We start from the raw sequence: 17291 nt of genomic DNA on the forward strand, positions 1-17291 counted from the left end.
ATTTTATACTTTGTGTAGGTTTTTATTTTGTTTACTTATTACTATTAACTATTTATTCTAGATATAAAATTTTTACTTACATTTACATTTTCAGCATTTAGCAGACGCTTTTATCCAAAGCGACTTACACAATGAGCAGAACACAATGAGCAATTGAGGGTTAAGGGCCTTGCTCAGGGACCCAACAGTGGCAACTTGGTGGTGGCGGGGCTTGAACCGGCAACCTTCTGTTTACCTTAACCACTGAGCTATCACTGGCCCCTTCATTTATTATGTGTTTTAACATTGAGGTTTTGGGGATCTCAATGAGTTTGTTATTTTCTCCAGGTACTCTAGTTTTCTCTCACCTCCTAAAAACGTGCTAAAGCTGAATTGGTTGCTTTAAATTACATCTAATTGGGGTGAATACCTGCGTGCACGTGTGAATCATTGGTGCATTGTAAATGAATGCCCTGAACAGGGCAAATTCCTACCTTGCTCCAAGTGTTTCCTGGTAGCGACGTACCTACCAAACCAAACTCAAAACTATTATTTTATTTCTATTGCAACGAGTGATGAAGCTTAAACACTCACTTAAACTATTTATTTATTTATTAGGATTTTAACGTCATGTTTTACACACTTTGGTTACAGTAATTACAGTAGTTATTCGTTACACAAGATTTATCACAAGTTTTTAACATCAAACACAGTCACAGATGTTTTTGTATCTCCAATTCACCTCACTTGCACGTCTTTGGACTGTGGGAGGAAACCGGAGCTCCCGGAGGAAACCCACGCAAACATGGGGAGAACATGCAAACTCCACACAGAAAGGACCCGGACCACTCTGCCTGGGGATCAAACCCAGGACCTTCTTGCTGTGAGGTGACAGTGCTACCCACTGAGCCACCGTGCTAACATCTGAATAAAAACAAACATGCAAACAACAACATAAATGCACTTTTAGAAATGGGGGAGTGTAAACATGGCATAAAACATTTTAGTGTACTTTGACAGTCTCTAACTAATTTATTTTCTTGTAATTTTGAGATCTCTGTACCATTCCAATAAAAATGTGTTTTACAGTACAGTTGTACCTTGGAAGTGGCGTTGAGATTTAAAGATTTCGAGTTTAGGGGACGTCGAGTTACAAGGTACCACTGTATTTAATCCTCCCTCCCCCTGTCTTTCGTTTCTTTTAGGTGCAATACTGATCACACCGCTAGATGTCACTAACTAGTGTTAGAGCTGTATATTGTGTTGGTGGAGTAAAAGAAGAATATGTAAACAATTGTAGATAAAACAATAGTTTTATTGTGTAAATATTAATTACTGATTATAATAATATATCGATTATAATTCTACATTTACAGGTAATTATAAATTAATACAATAATGAGTATAAATGAATAATTACATAAATGTGTAACCAACTCGGTTTACAGCTACAGTGTTTGGTAAGAACAGAATGTCAAGCTCTATACATATCTATGTCTTAACTGCAAACTGAGTTTTACACTTTTTATACACTTTTATTTAAATTTTTGTACTCAATATAGGCTATGTTAACAAAATCCGCTGTTAACACAATCCTCCATGATCGTTGATAAGCAACAGAGCAAAACTGTGATTATTCAAAATACTCACATTTGGTTTGCGACTGTAATCGAATCACATTATTGATGTTACTCTTTTATTATATTTTTCTGCTTAGTGTTACAGTCTGTAGTGGAAATTCCAATTATTTTAAATGAAAGTGGTGTATAAAGAATATAATTTCCTTTGCCACGCTTCCTTAGGTTTTATTATTATTATTATTATTATTTGTAAATGGAAATTATATAAATTCTACGGTTGATTTCAGATCAGCAGCTCTTTATTATCTTTGACCATTTACAGCAGTTCTAAGGTTTTATCAATATTGCAGAATAGATAGATAGATAGATGGATAGATGGATGGATGGATGGATGGATAGATACTTTATTAATCCCAAAGGAAATTAAGGTCTTAGTAGTTAGAAATCAAAAGTAATAGTACACACTATAAAGATTCACATTATACAAACAAGTATCTGTATAATCACAGTAACACAATACAACAACAGGGCCTGTGGGTACATATGAAGGTCTTATTTTGGTATACGTCGTAAGGCTGGTATATATTGTAAAGTATCAACTGTAAAGCATACATTTTAAAGTGAACTATAGTGCAAATATAATAAATGAATTAGGGATATAGCAAAATCTATACTGGTGTAAACTTTTATATCATCATACGATATATATTGTCATATCACCTATAATCACATGTCACTGTTATCATTAAGATGTTCAGCACTTGCACCACACTCGTCCTTAACAAGAAGCACCACAGACTATCACATAACCTTCTGTCACTCGAGCAGTTGCTGGATATGTATTTTCACCATCCAGCGGTGGAGTCTCACAGAGAGCTGTATAGTGTATGTCATGCTATGCTATTCTGTACATCCATTCCTCCTGAAGGTGCCTTTGTCTTCCCTTCTCTGGGAGAAGCCAACTGTGCCTGTTAGACACCCGGCCAGCTGAAAAGTGAAAAGAGAGTTCAGAACAGACTGTACATGTCTAGCAGTGTATAAAACTGTAAAAACAATGTGAGTAAAATATTAATCTGTGTTTCAGGTACAAGGGATCAGCGGTTAGAAACACCGGTGTTAATGATGAACTGTAAGAAGGTTCACCACATGAAACAAGCTGGTGTGTGTAATTATGGAACCATTCAGAATAAATGTGAATTGAAGAAACCAGTGGGTGATTGGTGTGTACCTGAAAACATCATATGGAACATAAAGATGAAAACATTCAGAGAGAAGCTGAAGCAGGTAAGAAGTGGAGGATTACACACAGTATCCAACAACAGAGACCTGGTTGAGCAACTGTTTATAATAAGTGTTACATTAAGCAAGATTACAGAATGTTGTAAAAACAGACTTTATTGGCATTGAGATTATATATAATTAAAAAAGAAACTAACTTAGACTCTTACATAAATGTTTACTGTGACCTCTCAGTTTTATTATTTATAAATTATGGATGCTATCAGATGCTAACAATAACAAAGGTTCCACCTACATTTTGTATTACCAGTGCAAGTTGGTTTTAGGTTTATAATTAATTGATGACAAATTCATTTTAGGCTGCGAATCAGGACTTCCACGACCCGTCTCGATGCAGAGCGTGCACAGAGAAACAAGCCGACCTCGCTCTCGATTCTTTCATTAGAAAGAAAACTACTCAGCTTCAGAATCGTCTGCTAGAGGAAAAAATCCAGACTCATCTACAAAATCATGTAAGCCAAACATTCTCTTTGGGGCATTGTCATAATGGGGTCAAGTTTTAAGGTTACTATCTTATTATCTTATCTCTTAGATCTTATCATAGAACTTAACTTTTTTACCAACAAAATACTGTTCATGCTGTCAGTTTTTATGCCATTTTAGGTCAGTATCTAGAAGAAATGTCAGGTAATACAACCAGCCAATGAAAAGCTGAAACATAGTAAAACTATAACTAAACTATATAACTATAACTAAAATTATATATGGTATGTTTTAGGTAAAAAGTTAGACGTTAAATTAAGTAAATATTAAATTAAAGAGACAAGCAGAAGTAAGATTTGTTGAGCATTGACCAGGCCAACAGCACTTTCACAACTAATGAAAAAGCTGCATTTTTCAGTGGTGGGTCTGTGGTTAAGGTGCTGAACTATTGACTTAAGATTGAAGGTTTAAACCTGACCATCTACAAGCTTTTAGTGTTGGGCCCTTAATTTTTAAAAATCATCTGCCAACTGTCTAAATGCTCCCCTTTGTGGTTATAACACTCTTCTCGGAAGGCTTGTCATAAGATTCTGGAGTATGCCGGTGGGAAGTTTGCCTAAACAGTCAAAAGAATATTTGTCACATCAGGCAGTGTTGGGCAAGAAAGCCTGGCTCACAATCACATTCCAATTCACCTCAAAGGTGCTCAGTGAAGTAAGGGTAGGGGCATTGAAAAGGCAACTGAAGTATCTTAACAACAAATTGGTCAAACCATGTCTTTATGGACCGGTCATGCAGGAACAGGAAAGAGCCTTCCATAACTTGCAACAAAGCTGAAAGCATGTGATTTATTATATATAATTAATTGTATACACCTGTTAGCAATGGATGTGGCTAAAACACCTGAACTCTTAAGATATAAAATAAAGAAATCAATTTTAGACGGTTTTAGATACAAACATGCATTTCATTAATAATTATTTGGTCAATTAAGAACATTTTAAATCTGTAATAATAATTTTACCATGAACCATGTTGAAAATGAAAGTTGTAATAAAATAATTTGTGTTTCTGTTTCTAGGAGTCAGTTCAGCTGATTGCAGAGACACTGAGGGATTTACCCAAACCTTCAGATAACCACCAGGAAATATGGAACAAACTGCAGTTAAAATCACAAAATTCACACACAAATAAATAAATAAAAAAGTTTCATAAATGTATGTCATCTTTTACTGAACAAGTGAGTTCATCAGTTAAAAAGCACATCACACATTACAAATATTAAAAATACAAAACATTTTGAAGTGAATACTTTCAGTAACATTTACCTACGTAACTGTGTTAAACAAATTAACAAACAAATAATGATTTAATCGTTAAATACATATTAAACACACCAAACATGCAAAACTAGCTCTTACACTGAATTACTTATATTTATCCAAACACTGTAAAGCTGTATTATTACTGAACTAAAATCCAAGAAACATTTCTTAATTACAAACTACAGATTTATCACGCTGTAATACCAAAATATAAAAACAGAGCGAAATCCTTCGATTTATTAATCACATTATTATTTACCACATTTAAATCCACATTTTTAAAGTACAGAACAGAAACACAATAAAAATAATTCAGCTACAACACAGTTTACATGAAACCAGGTTCTAAAAGAGAACACAATCATAATTTATTCATCGGGTTTCCTCTTGGGTTTTTTCGGATTCCTGGAGCGACTCTTTGCTTTACACAGCGGGCAAATTGGTGCGTTACGGTGGATTTGCTGGTGACAGGACAGACACGCCTGTGGATATAAAATAACACAAATGAAAAACTGCAGTATTGTGATTAGTTCAGGTTGTTCAGTGTTTCCAGAACATTGTTTGGAAATCGCAGAAAGTTGCGCAGCTTTAGAACTCTAGTATAAGTGAGACTGGTGTTTCTTTGTTTCAGTAGAGCTCAAAAATGCTGAAAACAAAAGAAGTTTTGATTCCATTGATCAAAACTATCCGATAATATTTCTGGATCACCCAGGTGTTTTTTGTAAAACTGATTTTTCCCGACTGTGGGGTCTAGAGACGTGTACTTCTTTTCATGTTTTTTCTGGGATATTTTCTGATGTCATAGATGAGTTTTGCTGAGCCTTTGACATGGCAACCACCACAAGTATTCTCCGTATGGAAATAATGACTCTCACTGTGGTCAGGTGGAGTCCTGGAGTCTTAGCAATGTCTCTATTTACACACTGATGTATCTATGTATTTCAAAACCTTAGATTGCAAGCTGTGGCATAGTGTTCCTGTAGAAAATGTACAGTGACTATTGTAAATATATAGCTATTCTACAGGGCTGCTAAAATCCATCCTTGCTCTCATCAATTAGCTACATTTTCTTACCAAATCTAATGTGTTGTGTTACCCTTGTGTAATATTGTTTTGTTTTTGCTGATAATTCGGATAAATTTCTGACCTTCATGGGTGGTGGTTGCTGTCTGAACGTAGCTGGTTGTCGTGGATCTTGTTTCCTCGAGACCTGAAGCTGTTGAGCTGCTGCTGCCGCTGCTGCTAAAGACTCGGGTATGATGGGTTCATGAGGTTCCTTCTGCCACTCGGCCTTCTGCTTCTCAAAATAACTACAGAGAAGAAATGAGAAACCAAGTTAAACCAAATGACCTTCTTGCTTTCCATCATAAAATCCATCCTGTGGCCACATTTCATAAAGATTTTCTATGATGTTGATGAACTACTGACTCTAGTGAGAGACGATCCTCTTCCTCGTTGAGATTTGGTAGACGGTTTAGACCGAGTGTCATCCTCAGAGCATCCACGTGCTCCTTCAGTGGTTTGTACTCATCATGGAGGCGCCGGGTTGTCTCTAACAGTTTATTCAGATCATTTTCAGACTGCTTGATAGTGCTCTCCATCTGGAGAAATTAGGAAATGAGAAAATATGAACTCACCCACCCAACTCTTTTAATAGGAGTTTCATTTCTACCTTTAACAGGATGCTTGTCGTCTGCAGTCAAATCCAAAAATAGAATTTATACTTCGTCACATGATTCTTTTTTATTCACATTGGTTTTAAAGGTTCTTTTTTCAGTGAGATGGATTTTTAATACATAAAGTGTGTGGTTGGCACAGTCAACTAACACAGTAGCCCACCACCACAGAAACTTTCAAGCTCAACAAAAACAACTGGCCATGTCTGGGGGAGGGGTCAGATGGGTGTTCACCTCCTTGCCAACGCAACAACAACCCCTACTTTCTGGTCGATGCGCTGGCACAAGCGGAGGAAATCAAAAAGGGAGTAAAAGGGTCCACCTTGACCAGCAAGAGGATCATGCACCAGGCAGAAATCACCTGAGTGCACAGGGAAATTAAGTATATATAAATTTGGTGCAATGAGAAACAAAAATTATCTGAAATATGCCCCCAACTCCGACCCGAACACATCAATATTTAGTCATTTTGGCTGGAGAGCTGTGCTAAAAAACCTTACAGTCAAATCAGAACTAGCAACTAAGAGCACAAATCAAACCCTTTTAGGTTTTAAACCCACCACATTGATATCGGCATGGATGAGACGCAGTTCCTCCACATGAGCCATCTTCTCCTGCAGGAGCAGGTCCATCTCCTGTTTATACTCTCTCAGATGTTTCTCCTCTGACTCCAGAGCTTCAAACTCACTCTTCAGCCGAAATTTGATCTTCTGCAGCTGTATGGTTTTATTTCTAAAGTACAAAGTTATAAGGGTACAGAATTAATTCATATTCACAACTCTCTTATCCAGGTCAAGGTCATAGTGGGTCCAGCCCTGGTACAGGAAACACTCATGAATTTAGACTCCTCACAAAGAGTGACTGGTGGTGAGGACTGAACCCAAGCAATCAAGACATATGTTGCTATGTGGCACCCACCGTACATCACTAATGTGACCGCTTCACCTGGCAATCTGAGAATCAAACACAGGATCTTTTTGCTGTGAGGCTACAGTGCTACCCACCGAGCCACCGTGATTGTACCTTTTTTTTTAGATACTGGCTTCACATCTGGCATTTTTTAAATGCATAATAAAGCAACCTGAGTGCAGTGAATGATAGATAATTAAAATGACATTTGCCATGTTTGAGAATTCTATATTAATATTTAATGCAAACCTGTAACGTATTTGCAGAAATGTATGCGGTGCATGACAGGGAGAACATGCAAACTACACACAGAAAGGACCCGGACCCCTCCACCTGGGAATCGAACACAGGACCTTCTTGCTGTGAGGCGACAGTGCTACCCACCAAGCCACTACGATTGTACCTGTGATTTTTTTTAGGGCTGTCAAACGATTAAAATTTTTAATCGCGATTAATCTCAGAATTTCATATAGTTAATCGCGATTAATCACATTAAATAAAATCTGTGTAAATGTTATAGAAAACAAGGTTTTTTAAGTGAAATGTGAAAAGTGGACGTTTCTACACGAAGTGAGTGTGTTTTGACCCTTTTGGGGCTTCCATAGTTCATGGACTAGCGTGCTTGACTCCGGTATTCAGTGCCGTAACAGATTAAGTTAATAAAGTGTTTTGCTCCCGACAACTTGTGAATATACCGTGTATTTATTTCTTTATTATGCAAGTGCATCCCTACGACGCTCAGTTATATTATTTTAACAAACCGCAAATGAACAACGGTGGCAAGTCCGACATTAAAACGTTGGTTCTACCAGTCAAGTCTCAACATGAACTAGAATTTGCGTTAATGGCACTATTTTTTTTAATCGCGTTAAATTGAGATTGCGTTAATGCGTTATTATCGCGTTAACTTCGACAGCCCTAATTTTTTTAGATACTGGGTTCACATCTGGTATTTTTCAAATGCATAATAAAGCAGCTTGGGTGCAGTGAATAATAGATTAAAATGACATTTGCCATGTTTGAGAATTCTATATTAATATTTAATGCAAACCTGTAACGTATTTGCAGAAATACTAGAGGTACTAGGTGCATGACACGGGAAGAACATGCAAACTCCACACAGAAAGAACCTGGACCGCTCCACCTGGAAATTGAACTCAGTACCTTCTTGCTGTAATTAAAATGACCTTTGCCATGTTTGAGAATTCCATATCAATATTTAATGCAATCCTGTATCTTATATGCAGAAATACTAGAGGTACTAGGTGCATGACACAGGGAGAACATGCAAACTCCACACAGAAAGAACTCGGACTGCTCCACCTGAGAATCGAACTCAGTACCTTCTTGCTGTGAGGTGACAGTGCTACCTACAAAGCCACTGTGATTGAACCTGAGATTTTTTTTTGATATTGGGTTCACATCTGTAATTTTTCAAATGCATAATAAAGCAGCTTGGGTGCAGAGAATAACAGATAATTAAAATGACATTTAATGCAAACCTGCAACCTATTTGCAGAGATATATGAGATGCATGCTTAATATAGTCTACAATATAAAATGCATGACATTTGTGCACGTTTGCATGCCAATTTATTAAATATAATGCTAATGTTAGCCAGGTTAGCTCCTTTGTTCCCACAAAACAACACACGAATTTGTATGCACCGACCCATTTTATGCAACAGATCCACTAAACACCAGATTATTTACTATATAATGAGCTGCAGAAGATCTGATTGATCATTATACAGTAAATGGTTTGATGTTTGATTGATCCAGCGCGCACACGCGCACACACACACACAACCCAGCCCACCAGTGGCCCACTGTTTCCACATCATAAAAGCATTGTTACCTTATTTCCAAAATATTCTCCAGTTTGCACATGATTTCTTGCTCTTCTGTCATGGTTCTTACTTTTAACCGCCTGTGGTTTTACCCTAAATTATTAATAAATTATGTTATTAAAGGAATTATACACAAATCCTCGTGAAAACAAATAAAACCGACTGTAATACCACAGCTGACTGTACGCACCGCGCATGCGCAAACTGACCTCCGCACAGCTGCCTACGTGTACTGAAATAAAACATCGAATTCAAATAATTGTAATAAAAAATTTATTAAATCATCTACAAAAACAAACGATTTCGCCCTTGTGAACACATGGACATCGCTGTTTGAGAGACAGCTGTGTAATTTTTAAACCCTTGAGTATGTGCAGTATATGGAAGGCCAATGAAGTCAAAACGTGACGATTTGTTATGAAAACAAACAAAAAAGTATAAAAACCTTTTCAGTTTCTATCACTGGAGAGTTTAAATAAGACATTATGTCTCTTGTTTTTTATGTACAGTTATGTACAAAGTCAAATTTACAACCACTTGAAAGGGACATGTATGACTGATTTGGTATTTAATAATTGAAGCTCTGTAACTGTAAAAATTCTCTGCCAGAAATATACAGACAACAACTTAGATGATTAATTTGCTGGTCTATTGGCATTTAACTTATTTTACTTATTGGTAACTATAATTTTGACCACATCTAGTAACTTCTTTGTGTCCATATAGGGCTAGTCCCATAGGGCTAGTTTGACCACACCAATTCCTGCCAAGCTTATGAATAAAACCCAAGCTGTCATTTCAATTTGTCTGAATGATCTGGTGTAAATAAAAACAAAACAAAAAACCTGAGTGTGTTATGAATTCAAAGCTGCTGGAACATGGGTGACACAGTCAGTAAATAATCAGGCTTTACATTGACATGGGCTTAGAGACTTCTGTTCAGAAATGAAGTTCCTGCTCCAAATCAGTATTTTAAAGCTTTAATGAATTTTTAATGAATAAATGAATGAAATAAAAAGCATCAACAGGAGCTTCATTCTTGCACTGCAGCCTATAAGCTCATGATAATGTAAACAAAATATGTACATTTATTTATAAAACCCTAAAAAATTATAAAAACCTCAAGTATTTGCCAAATTGTTCAGTCACTGAAAAGGGCAATTAAAAAATCTAAACACTACCATAATAAATATGTTTTTCCCAAGTGTATGTAAACTTTTGACTTTTAATTGTATGTAGATATTGTAAAATCTATAGCTATTATTTTATAATAAATGTGAAGTATTTGATAGTGTGAGTGAGTTTCTTAAGCTGTTGTTGGGAAAAAAACGCAAAGTCCTGGTGTACTTACCACTAATCCTGCTGATTATTACAAGTACTTTCATATGACCTGGAGCACAACACAACACAATACAACACATTTATAACAAGCAGCAGTAAGAATATATAAATATGTCTGTAAGTATTTAAATCACTTATTATTCTTTTTCTACTGTATTCAGTTTCAACTATTTATGTCTTTTTTTAGCACATAGAATATTTTTGATTCTTTATTATTATATAATTATTTTTATTGCTTCCTGATTTATAAGATTTATAAAATAAGTTTTTTTTTATTTAATACATTTTTAAAATAAGTGAAAAAAGCAACATAGTTCATAAATACAGTTAAGTTAATCTAATACTTGTTAAGTAACAATAATAAATAATTAAACATATTTCTTGTGTAGATAATATTAATTGCATGAATTATTAATATAATTTATTTCTCTATATTGTTAATTTAATCTGAAAGGTACAATCTTTCCAATATAACAAAACTTATACATTTAACACAAGCACTTAAGATGAAATCAGTGTACAGGTATGTATGTAAAAATGCTTTTTTAATATTCAGCTTCTGACCTAAAGGCTTTCCTCTTTTCTGATTTATAAAAATATTATTTTATATCACAGTCAAAGCAATGATTTCTTTATTAAACCCAAATAACTTAAAATATTGTGAATTCTTTAAGAAATTGCCAGTCATCCTAAAAAAGAAAGCTAAAATAGAGAGTTGGAGTTGATGTTAATATATGAGGAATATATAAGGAACTACTGGACGTTTTTTGTATTTACTTGCTAAAAAAGCAGGCAGGCATACAGCATATTATAATAAAACGTATGTACAATTCTTATTATGGAGGTCTTTATACCCCAAAATACTTCAGTTTTAAACTACCTCATTTTGCACCACAGATAAATGTAAGAGTTACAACTATGGATGCTGAACTGGAATTTGCAATCCTCCCCAGTACAACCGGAAAACAACTCTTTGACCAGGTATGTAACAATATATAGGCACTGACCAGGGAAAGGTTACTATGGGATTTTAATATGGGTTATTAGTTGGTTATAAACAAAATAGCTCAACAGTCATAATAATAAATAGCATACACCAGTTAGATTGACCATAAGCTGGTTGACCAGCAGAAATATTTATATAAAAAAACAAAAACAACAATATACTGGTTAACAAGCTAGTATTCTAGGTAAGCAACCACTTACAAGCTTCAACTGCCAAATTTGCTTTTAACATAAAAGTAATCTGACTAGAAATTATAAAACATAAAGTTAACACAAAAATGATTGTTTAATCATGTTACTGTAGATATTTTATTTTGGTATGCAGGTGGTAAAAACAATCGGACTGAGGGAGATCTGGTTTTTTGGACTAAAGTACCAGGACAGTAAAGGATTTTCCACATGGCTTAAACTCAACAAACGGGTCAGTACTGACAATTATTACATTTTTGAATCGTTTAAACTTTATTCATTTCATTTTCATAAAATTAAATTACAAATTTATTTTCATAAAATCAAATTACAAAGAAAGAAAACAAATTCTGCATAGTTATTACTTTAGTTATACTTTTAACATGTAAAATGGTTATATCATATGTTTAGAAATCTGAAATCTTTAAGTAGCTTAAAGCATGATATGAATATTCCCAAATTCCAAACTGTAAAATCTATGACTATCAGGTGACGGCACAGGATGTGAGGAAGGACAACCCTTTGCTTATCAAATTCCGGGCAAAGTTCTACCCAGAGGACATGGCTGAGGAACTGATTCAGGAGACCACACAGAACCTCTTTTTCCTGCAGGTAAAGGAGGCCATCCTAAACGATGATATCTACTGCTCCCCTGAAACCGCCGTCCTGCTGGCATCTTACGCCGTGCAAACTAAATACGGAGATTACAACAAGGATGTGCATGTACAGGGATACCTGAGTCATGATAAACTGCTGCCAAAGAGGTGCTGGAACTTTAAAACTTCAGTAGTATAATATAAACAGCACTGACATGGTTAAAAGGTTTGAGTCTAGATGTGTATGTTTATGACTTTTTAATATTGTTATTAGAGTGTTGGAGCAGCACATGATGGCTAAAGAGCAGTGGGAGGAAAGAATCCAGCAGTGGCACCAACAACACAGGGGGTTACTCAGGTACATAAAAATATATTAATACAGTCCAGTAGAACAGAATGTGGAGCTTATTTACAGTATTCAACAGACATTAAAGCAGGGGCTTAAACCAGTGACCTTTCAAATACTAGTATGGCTTCTTGAGCTCTGAGCTACCACTACATTATACTCAGCTGTATCATCCCTCCCTTTCAGATATTTGGGTGTCCCAAAAATTCAGTTTAGATTACTCTGTTAACAACGAATAAGAAACTGCACCATCTCAAATCACTGATCCTGCAGTCCATACTAAAAGCACAGAGATGCTAACAGATTTCAACTTTAGACACAAGCATTTAAAAAATTAGTAGCAAATTTCAGATGAATGAAACTCTTAGGTAATCAGTTCGGTGGTCATGTTTGGAGAAAGAAGGATTTCCAAGATCACCAAACGTACAGTAAACTATGGATGTGGGGGCATCATAATATTGTAACAGGGCGCACCCACACACTAAATATTAGGGTAACTTTTAGTAGCTCCAATTGGCCTGACTGCATGTTTTTAGACTTGTGAAAGGAAACCAAAGCACCTGAAAAAAATTCCCACTTGGACATGCAAACTCTACTTAGAAAGGAACATGGTTGCTCGGCTGGGACAGCTAGAGGTGACAGCGCTACCCAGTGCTCCACCGTGCCACCCTATTACTCGCATTGATTTGCTAAATCCGATTTTCTTTTTAAATAGAACAAATACATGAGAAATCTGTAGTGCAGCTTTGTAGATTCATGTGTGTGTATATATTATGGAAATTATTTTACAGAGAGGATGCGATGGTGGAATATCTAAAGATTGCTCAGGATCTGGACATGTATGGAGTGAATTATTTTAGCATCAAGAATAAAAAAGGATCTGAGTTGTGGCTGGGAGTCGATGCTCTTGGATTGAATATTTATGAACGATCAGACAAGTACACACATCAGAAGCTATGGCTTACATTTTTTTTATTAGTTTTTTAAATGTGATTTAATAATTGTTTGTTTTAAACAGATTAACACCGAAGATCGGATTCCCATGGAGCGAGATCAGAAATATTTCCTTCAATGACAAGAAATTTGTTATTAAACCAATTGATAAAAAGTCTCAGGTATGTACATGCTGTAAGTAAACCTAAACAAACTCATGTAGATATATGGCAAAAAGCTGTGGACAAATAATCCTAAGATATTTCATTCCAAACTTAGGTACTTTATATGTGTTGCATAGCTGCTACACCAGCTTTTACTTATTTGACTGAGTCCAATAGACTTTGAAACATCACTGCAAAGATTGACTTTCATTTGCCACAAGAGCATTAGTAAGCCACACCACACTATAAGGCCACACCCCAAACTGAAAAAGATCACACAACCATTTTTTTGCACATTTTGACACCAAACCATTAAAAAATAATAATTTTGTAGATGATGGCATCACCAAGTTGAACCTTTCCAAAGATTACCACCACATTGGTCTTTAAATGTTACTATACACTCTAGCATTAAGATTTTCTTTACTTACTTCCTCCACCACACTTTACAGCAGGACTATACATTAGTGCCACTAGTGTTCTTCTAGCATCCACTACACCCACCCCTTAGACTTTCAGATGAACCAGTGAGGAGTCCTTTTTGCATTCATTTTTGTAGAAACCCAATAGATGAAGCACCTAATGAACAGCATTTTTTTCGCCTTCAAATTTTTTTAGCCTCAGTTTGGAACTCAGTAGTAAGTGGCTAGATGATTAACTATTATATAACTATAGATAACTATTTTAAATGCTTTTACATTTTCGGCATTAGCAGACGCCTTTATCCAAAGCGACTTACATTACAGTTACAGTATACAGTCTGAGCAATTGAGGGTTAAGGGCAATGCTTAAGGGCCCAACAGCAGCAACCTGGCAGTAGTGGGGCTTGAACCAGCAACCTTCTGATTACTAGTCTTGTACCTTAACCACTAGGCTACAGCTTGCCCAGTGAGCTTGTGCCACTTCTCAGCTGAACTGTCGTTGCTCCTAAATGTTTCCACTTTCTCCCCTATCTGCAGGACTTTGTGTTCTATGCTCCTCGTTTAAGGATCAATAAACGAATCCTGGCACTGTGTATGGGGAACCACGATCTGTACATGCGCCGCCGAAACCCCGACACCATCGAGGTGCAGCAGATGAAGGTACAAGCTCGAGTTGAGAAGAACAAGAGGCAACAGGAAAGGTAAGAGGAACCCCTGCACGTCAGCATTTACTTCATCTTGTGTTAGAAAAAGTGCCTTCCAAAACTGAAATTCTTTCAGTTATTATGATCCTGAATGTATTTAACAATTTTAGGGCAAAAATCACAATGAGCATTATTTGAATTAATTCACAGTCAAAATACTTTAATGGATTTTGGGTTCACTTTTTTCTTTCTTTTTTCTGCTCTTGATTCTATAAGTATATCAAAAACATATGTTTAATGATGATTTATTCTCATGATTGCTTGCAAAATGCCATTGACAGGGACCTGGCAGAAGTTTTGCATCGGCCAAAAAACATATTTTTTTATTGTTTGGCGGATGAAATGAAATAGTCTTTGCACCATTGTCTTTCATTGCCTGCACTGGAGATGTAGCCTGACAGTGTTTCATTAGACTGTACAACCCTATATTGTATAATAACAATAAAGTTGAATTGAATTGAAATTGCTTTTTAGTAGTATGTGTGAGTACTCTTTCCCCATTTATTCTTTCTAAAACATCATTTAAATGGTTTATATCTGCTACAATTTACACATCACAATGATTTCTTAAAAAAAAATCAGTGCATTTCTATTTTATTTCTGCTGATGCGAGTCCAGAACAATGTTGGAAAATGAAAAGAAGAAGCGAGAGAATGCTGAGAGGGAAACAGAGAAGATTGCCAAACAGACGGTGGAGCTGATGGAGAGACTGAGACAGATCGAAGATCAGGCCAAAAGAGCTCAAGAGGGTCAGAGAATTACAACACAAACCCCTAAAAAATGAGCTCATAAATGAAAAGTGACACTGCTTTGTTCTTTGTTGATGTGTTCATATTGGCCGTATAAACACAGAGCTGGAGGAGCAGACCAAGCGGGTGTTAGAGCTGGAGAAAGAGAGGAAACTGGCTCAGGATGAAGCTGAGAGACTGGACAGAGATCGCAGGATGGCAGAAGAAGCTAAAGCTGCTCTGCTCCAACATTCTGGAAACCAGATAAAAAATCAGGAGAACCTGGTACATCATCAAACCAACAACAGTGTTCTGTCTGGGGTGTCGTTACAAAAATGTTCTCACCAGTTTAATCAGATTTTTAATGTTATTTAAAGGTAACAGAATTGGCTCTGCTCACCTCTAAGATCTCCCTGCTGGAGGACGCCAAGAAGAAGAAGGAAGATGAAGCTAGAAAGTGGCAGAAAAGGGTGAGAGCGATTTTCTACAGCATTTAAACAGGGATTGAGAAGCTGCAGTTACAGATTTCAGAAAGTAGGAGGTGCTGCAGTATAAACACCCCCATAAAAACTAACTGCCTTTACTAAGTAACAAAAATAGAGCCATGAACGGGGAGAACATACAAATATACAAACTCTGCACAAACATATATAACATACAAACTCCGCACAGAAAGGACCCAGACCATCCCACCTAGGGATAGAACCCAGGACCTTCTTGCTGTGAGGTGACAGTGCTACCCACCGAGCCACCTACGGACGTACAGTGCAACGAAATTCTTTCTTCGCATATCCCAGCTTGTTTGGAGGCTGGGGTCAGAGCGCAGGGTCAGCCACTGTAAGGGAGCTGGGATTCGAACTCTCAACCTTTCAGTTGATAGCCCAAAGCTCTACCCACTAGTCTACCAGTGTCCCTCATGAATTATACTGCAACACACACTTAAAAAATTAAACGGTTGGTTGCACCCTGTGCACTGCCTGCAGTTACATTACTTGTAACAATGATCTGATAGTTAACGAAGCATGCTAGCAGCATTAATCAGCCCATGTTTGTGTCTCTCTGAGCAGGCGATCATAGTGAAGGTGGATCTGGAGAAGACAAAGAAGGAGTTAAAGAGCAAATTAATGAACGTTCATATTCAGGCTCCTTCTCAGATGGAAACTGATCACGACGAGAACGATGAGAGCAGCGCTGAAGCTAGTGCAGAGCTAACATCTACAGAGACCTGTCAGGATCGCAGTGAGGAACAACGAGTTACAGAAACTGAGAAGAATGTTCGCTTGCAGAAACAATTGCTGGTGAGGATCAAAACTAAACGTCATCAGACACTTTATTTAATAGTTTTAGGGAATCTCTTTTATTGATTTATATATTTCATGTTTTTCAGGCTTTGAGCTGGGAGTTAGCCGGTGCTTGTGATGAGAGTATGAAAACAGCAAACGATCTAATTCATGCTGAGAACGTCCGCTTGGGAAGAGACAAATACAAAACCTTACGCCAAATCCGACAAGGAAACACCAAACAACGCATCGACGAGTTTGAATCCATGTGATTATTTTCAAATGACTATTTCTTGTTTATGTTTTAGGTAGCAATTATAACCTAAAGAATCAATCACTCATTTATTCATTTCATTTTTATCAACTGCTTTATCCTGGTCAGTGGTTTCGGTGGGTTCGGTTAACTAAAAAAACACTGGGAGCAAGGCAGGAAAACTCAGAACAGGGCACCAACCAACCCTTGCTTAGGCCTGTGTAGACACAGGCTGGCTGTTAGCACTGCTGAAATTTGAATTCAGCAGTGGTGGGCTAGCATAATAGAC

The 17291-nt window shown here is 36.6% G+C and overlaps 3 protein-coding genes across 4 annotated transcripts; 2 read left to right on the forward strand and 1 right to left on the reverse strand.

The window, feature by feature from the left end:
* The first annotated feature begins 1241 nt into the window (after positions 1 to 1241).
* LOC134318799 (uncharacterized protein C8orf48-like) lies at positions 1242 to 4497 on the forward strand. Its single transcript, XM_062999733.1, has 4 exons — positions 1242 to 1355; positions 2644 to 2843; positions 3158 to 3310; positions 4363 to 4497. The coding sequence occupies exons 2-4, from the start codon at positions 2679 to 2681 to the stop codon at positions 4477 to 4479; spliced, it is 435 nt and encodes a 144-aa protein (XP_062855803.1). The 5' UTR covers positions 1242 to 1355; positions 2644 to 2678; the 3' UTR covers positions 4480 to 4497.
* A 320-nt stretch (positions 4498 to 4817) lies between these two features.
* On the reverse strand, positions 4818 to 9160 carry LOC134318798 (zinc finger C4H2 domain-containing protein). The gene is made up of 5 exons (XM_062999732.1): positions 9050 to 9160; positions 6843 to 7014; positions 6035 to 6207; positions 5754 to 5916; positions 4818 to 5088 (listed from the first exon to the last, which is right to left on the reverse strand). Exons 1-5 carry the CDS (start codon positions 9100 to 9102, stop codon positions 4975 to 4977), a joined length of 675 nt encoding a protein of 224 aa, XP_062855802.1. The 5' UTR covers positions 9103 to 9160; the 3' UTR covers positions 4818 to 4974.
* Positions 9161 to 11285: 2125 nt separating this feature from the next.
* Positions 11286 to 17021, forward strand: msnb (moesin b). Of its 2 annotated transcripts, XM_062999735.1 has the most exons (12): positions 11286 to 11363; positions 11713 to 11808; positions 12066 to 12340; positions 12447 to 12530; positions 13310 to 13456; positions 13537 to 13633; positions 14575 to 14738; positions 15360 to 15490; positions 15594 to 15754; positions 15847 to 15939; positions 16537 to 16767; positions 16857 to 17021. In XM_062999735.1, the coding sequence occupies exons 1-12, from the start codon at positions 11301 to 11303 to the stop codon at positions 17019 to 17021; spliced, it is 1707 nt and encodes a 568-aa protein (XP_062855805.1). In that variant the 5' UTR covers positions 11286 to 11300. The 2 variants fall into 2 exon arrangements, with proteins under 2 accessions (XP_062855805.1, XP_062855804.1); XM_062999734.1 differs by lacking the exons at positions 11713 to 11808; positions 12066 to 12340 and having other exon boundaries at positions 11305 to 11363.
* The last annotated feature ends 270 nt before the right edge of the window (positions 17022 to 17291 follow it).

Source organism: Trichomycterus rosablanca, chromosome 8, assembly GCF_030014385.1.
Source record: "Trichomycterus rosablanca isolate fTriRos1 chromosome 8, fTriRos1.hap1, whole genome shotgun sequence".
Taxonomy (NCBI): domain Eukaryota; kingdom Metazoa; phylum Chordata; class Actinopteri; order Siluriformes; family Trichomycteridae; genus Trichomycterus; species Trichomycterus rosablanca.

What these genes read in the sequence shown, in the direction of transcription:
- LOC134318799 (XM_062999733.1), top strand. Translation starts at nt 2,679, where the DNA reads ATGATGAACTGTAAGAAGGTTCACCACATGAAACAAGCTGGTGTGTGT. An exon ending in TCAGAGAGAAGCTGAAGCAG is followed by an intron (nt 2,844 to 3,157) that starts GTAAGAAGTGGA and finishes AATTCATTTTAG; the next exon opens with GCTGCGAATCAGGACTTCCA. An exon ending in AGACTCATCTACAAAATCAT is followed by an intron (nt 3,311 to 4,362) that starts GTAAGCCAAACA and finishes TTCTGTTTCTAG; the next exon opens with GAGTCAGTTCAGCTGATTGC.
- LOC134318798 (XM_062999732.1), bottom strand. Translation starts at nt 9,102, where the DNA reads ATGACAGAAGAGCAAGAAATCATGTGCAAACTGGAGAATATTTTGGAA. An exon ending in TCCATGCCGATATCAATGTG is followed by an intron (nt 6,208 to 6,842) that starts GTGGGTTTAAAA and finishes TAATTTCTCCAG; the next exon opens with ATGGAGAGCACTATCAAGCA. An exon ending in AGCAACCACCACCCATGAAG is followed by an intron (nt 5,089 to 5,753) that starts GTCAGAAATTTA and finishes TTATATCCACAG; the next exon opens with GCGTGTCTGTCCTGTCACCA.
- msnb (XM_062999735.1), top strand. Translation starts at nt 11,301, where the DNA reads ATGGATGCTGAACTGGAATTTGCAATCCTCCCCAGTACAACCGGAAAA. An exon ending in GGCCAAAAGAGCTCAAGAGG is followed by an intron (nt 15,491 to 15,593) that starts GTCAGAGAATTA and finishes GTATAAACACAG; the next exon opens with AGCTGGAGGAGCAGACCAAG. An exon ending in GCTTGCAGAAACAATTGCTG is followed by an intron (nt 16,768 to 16,856) that starts GTGAGGATCAAA and finishes CATGTTTTTCAG; the next exon opens with GCTTTGAGCTGGGAGTTAGC.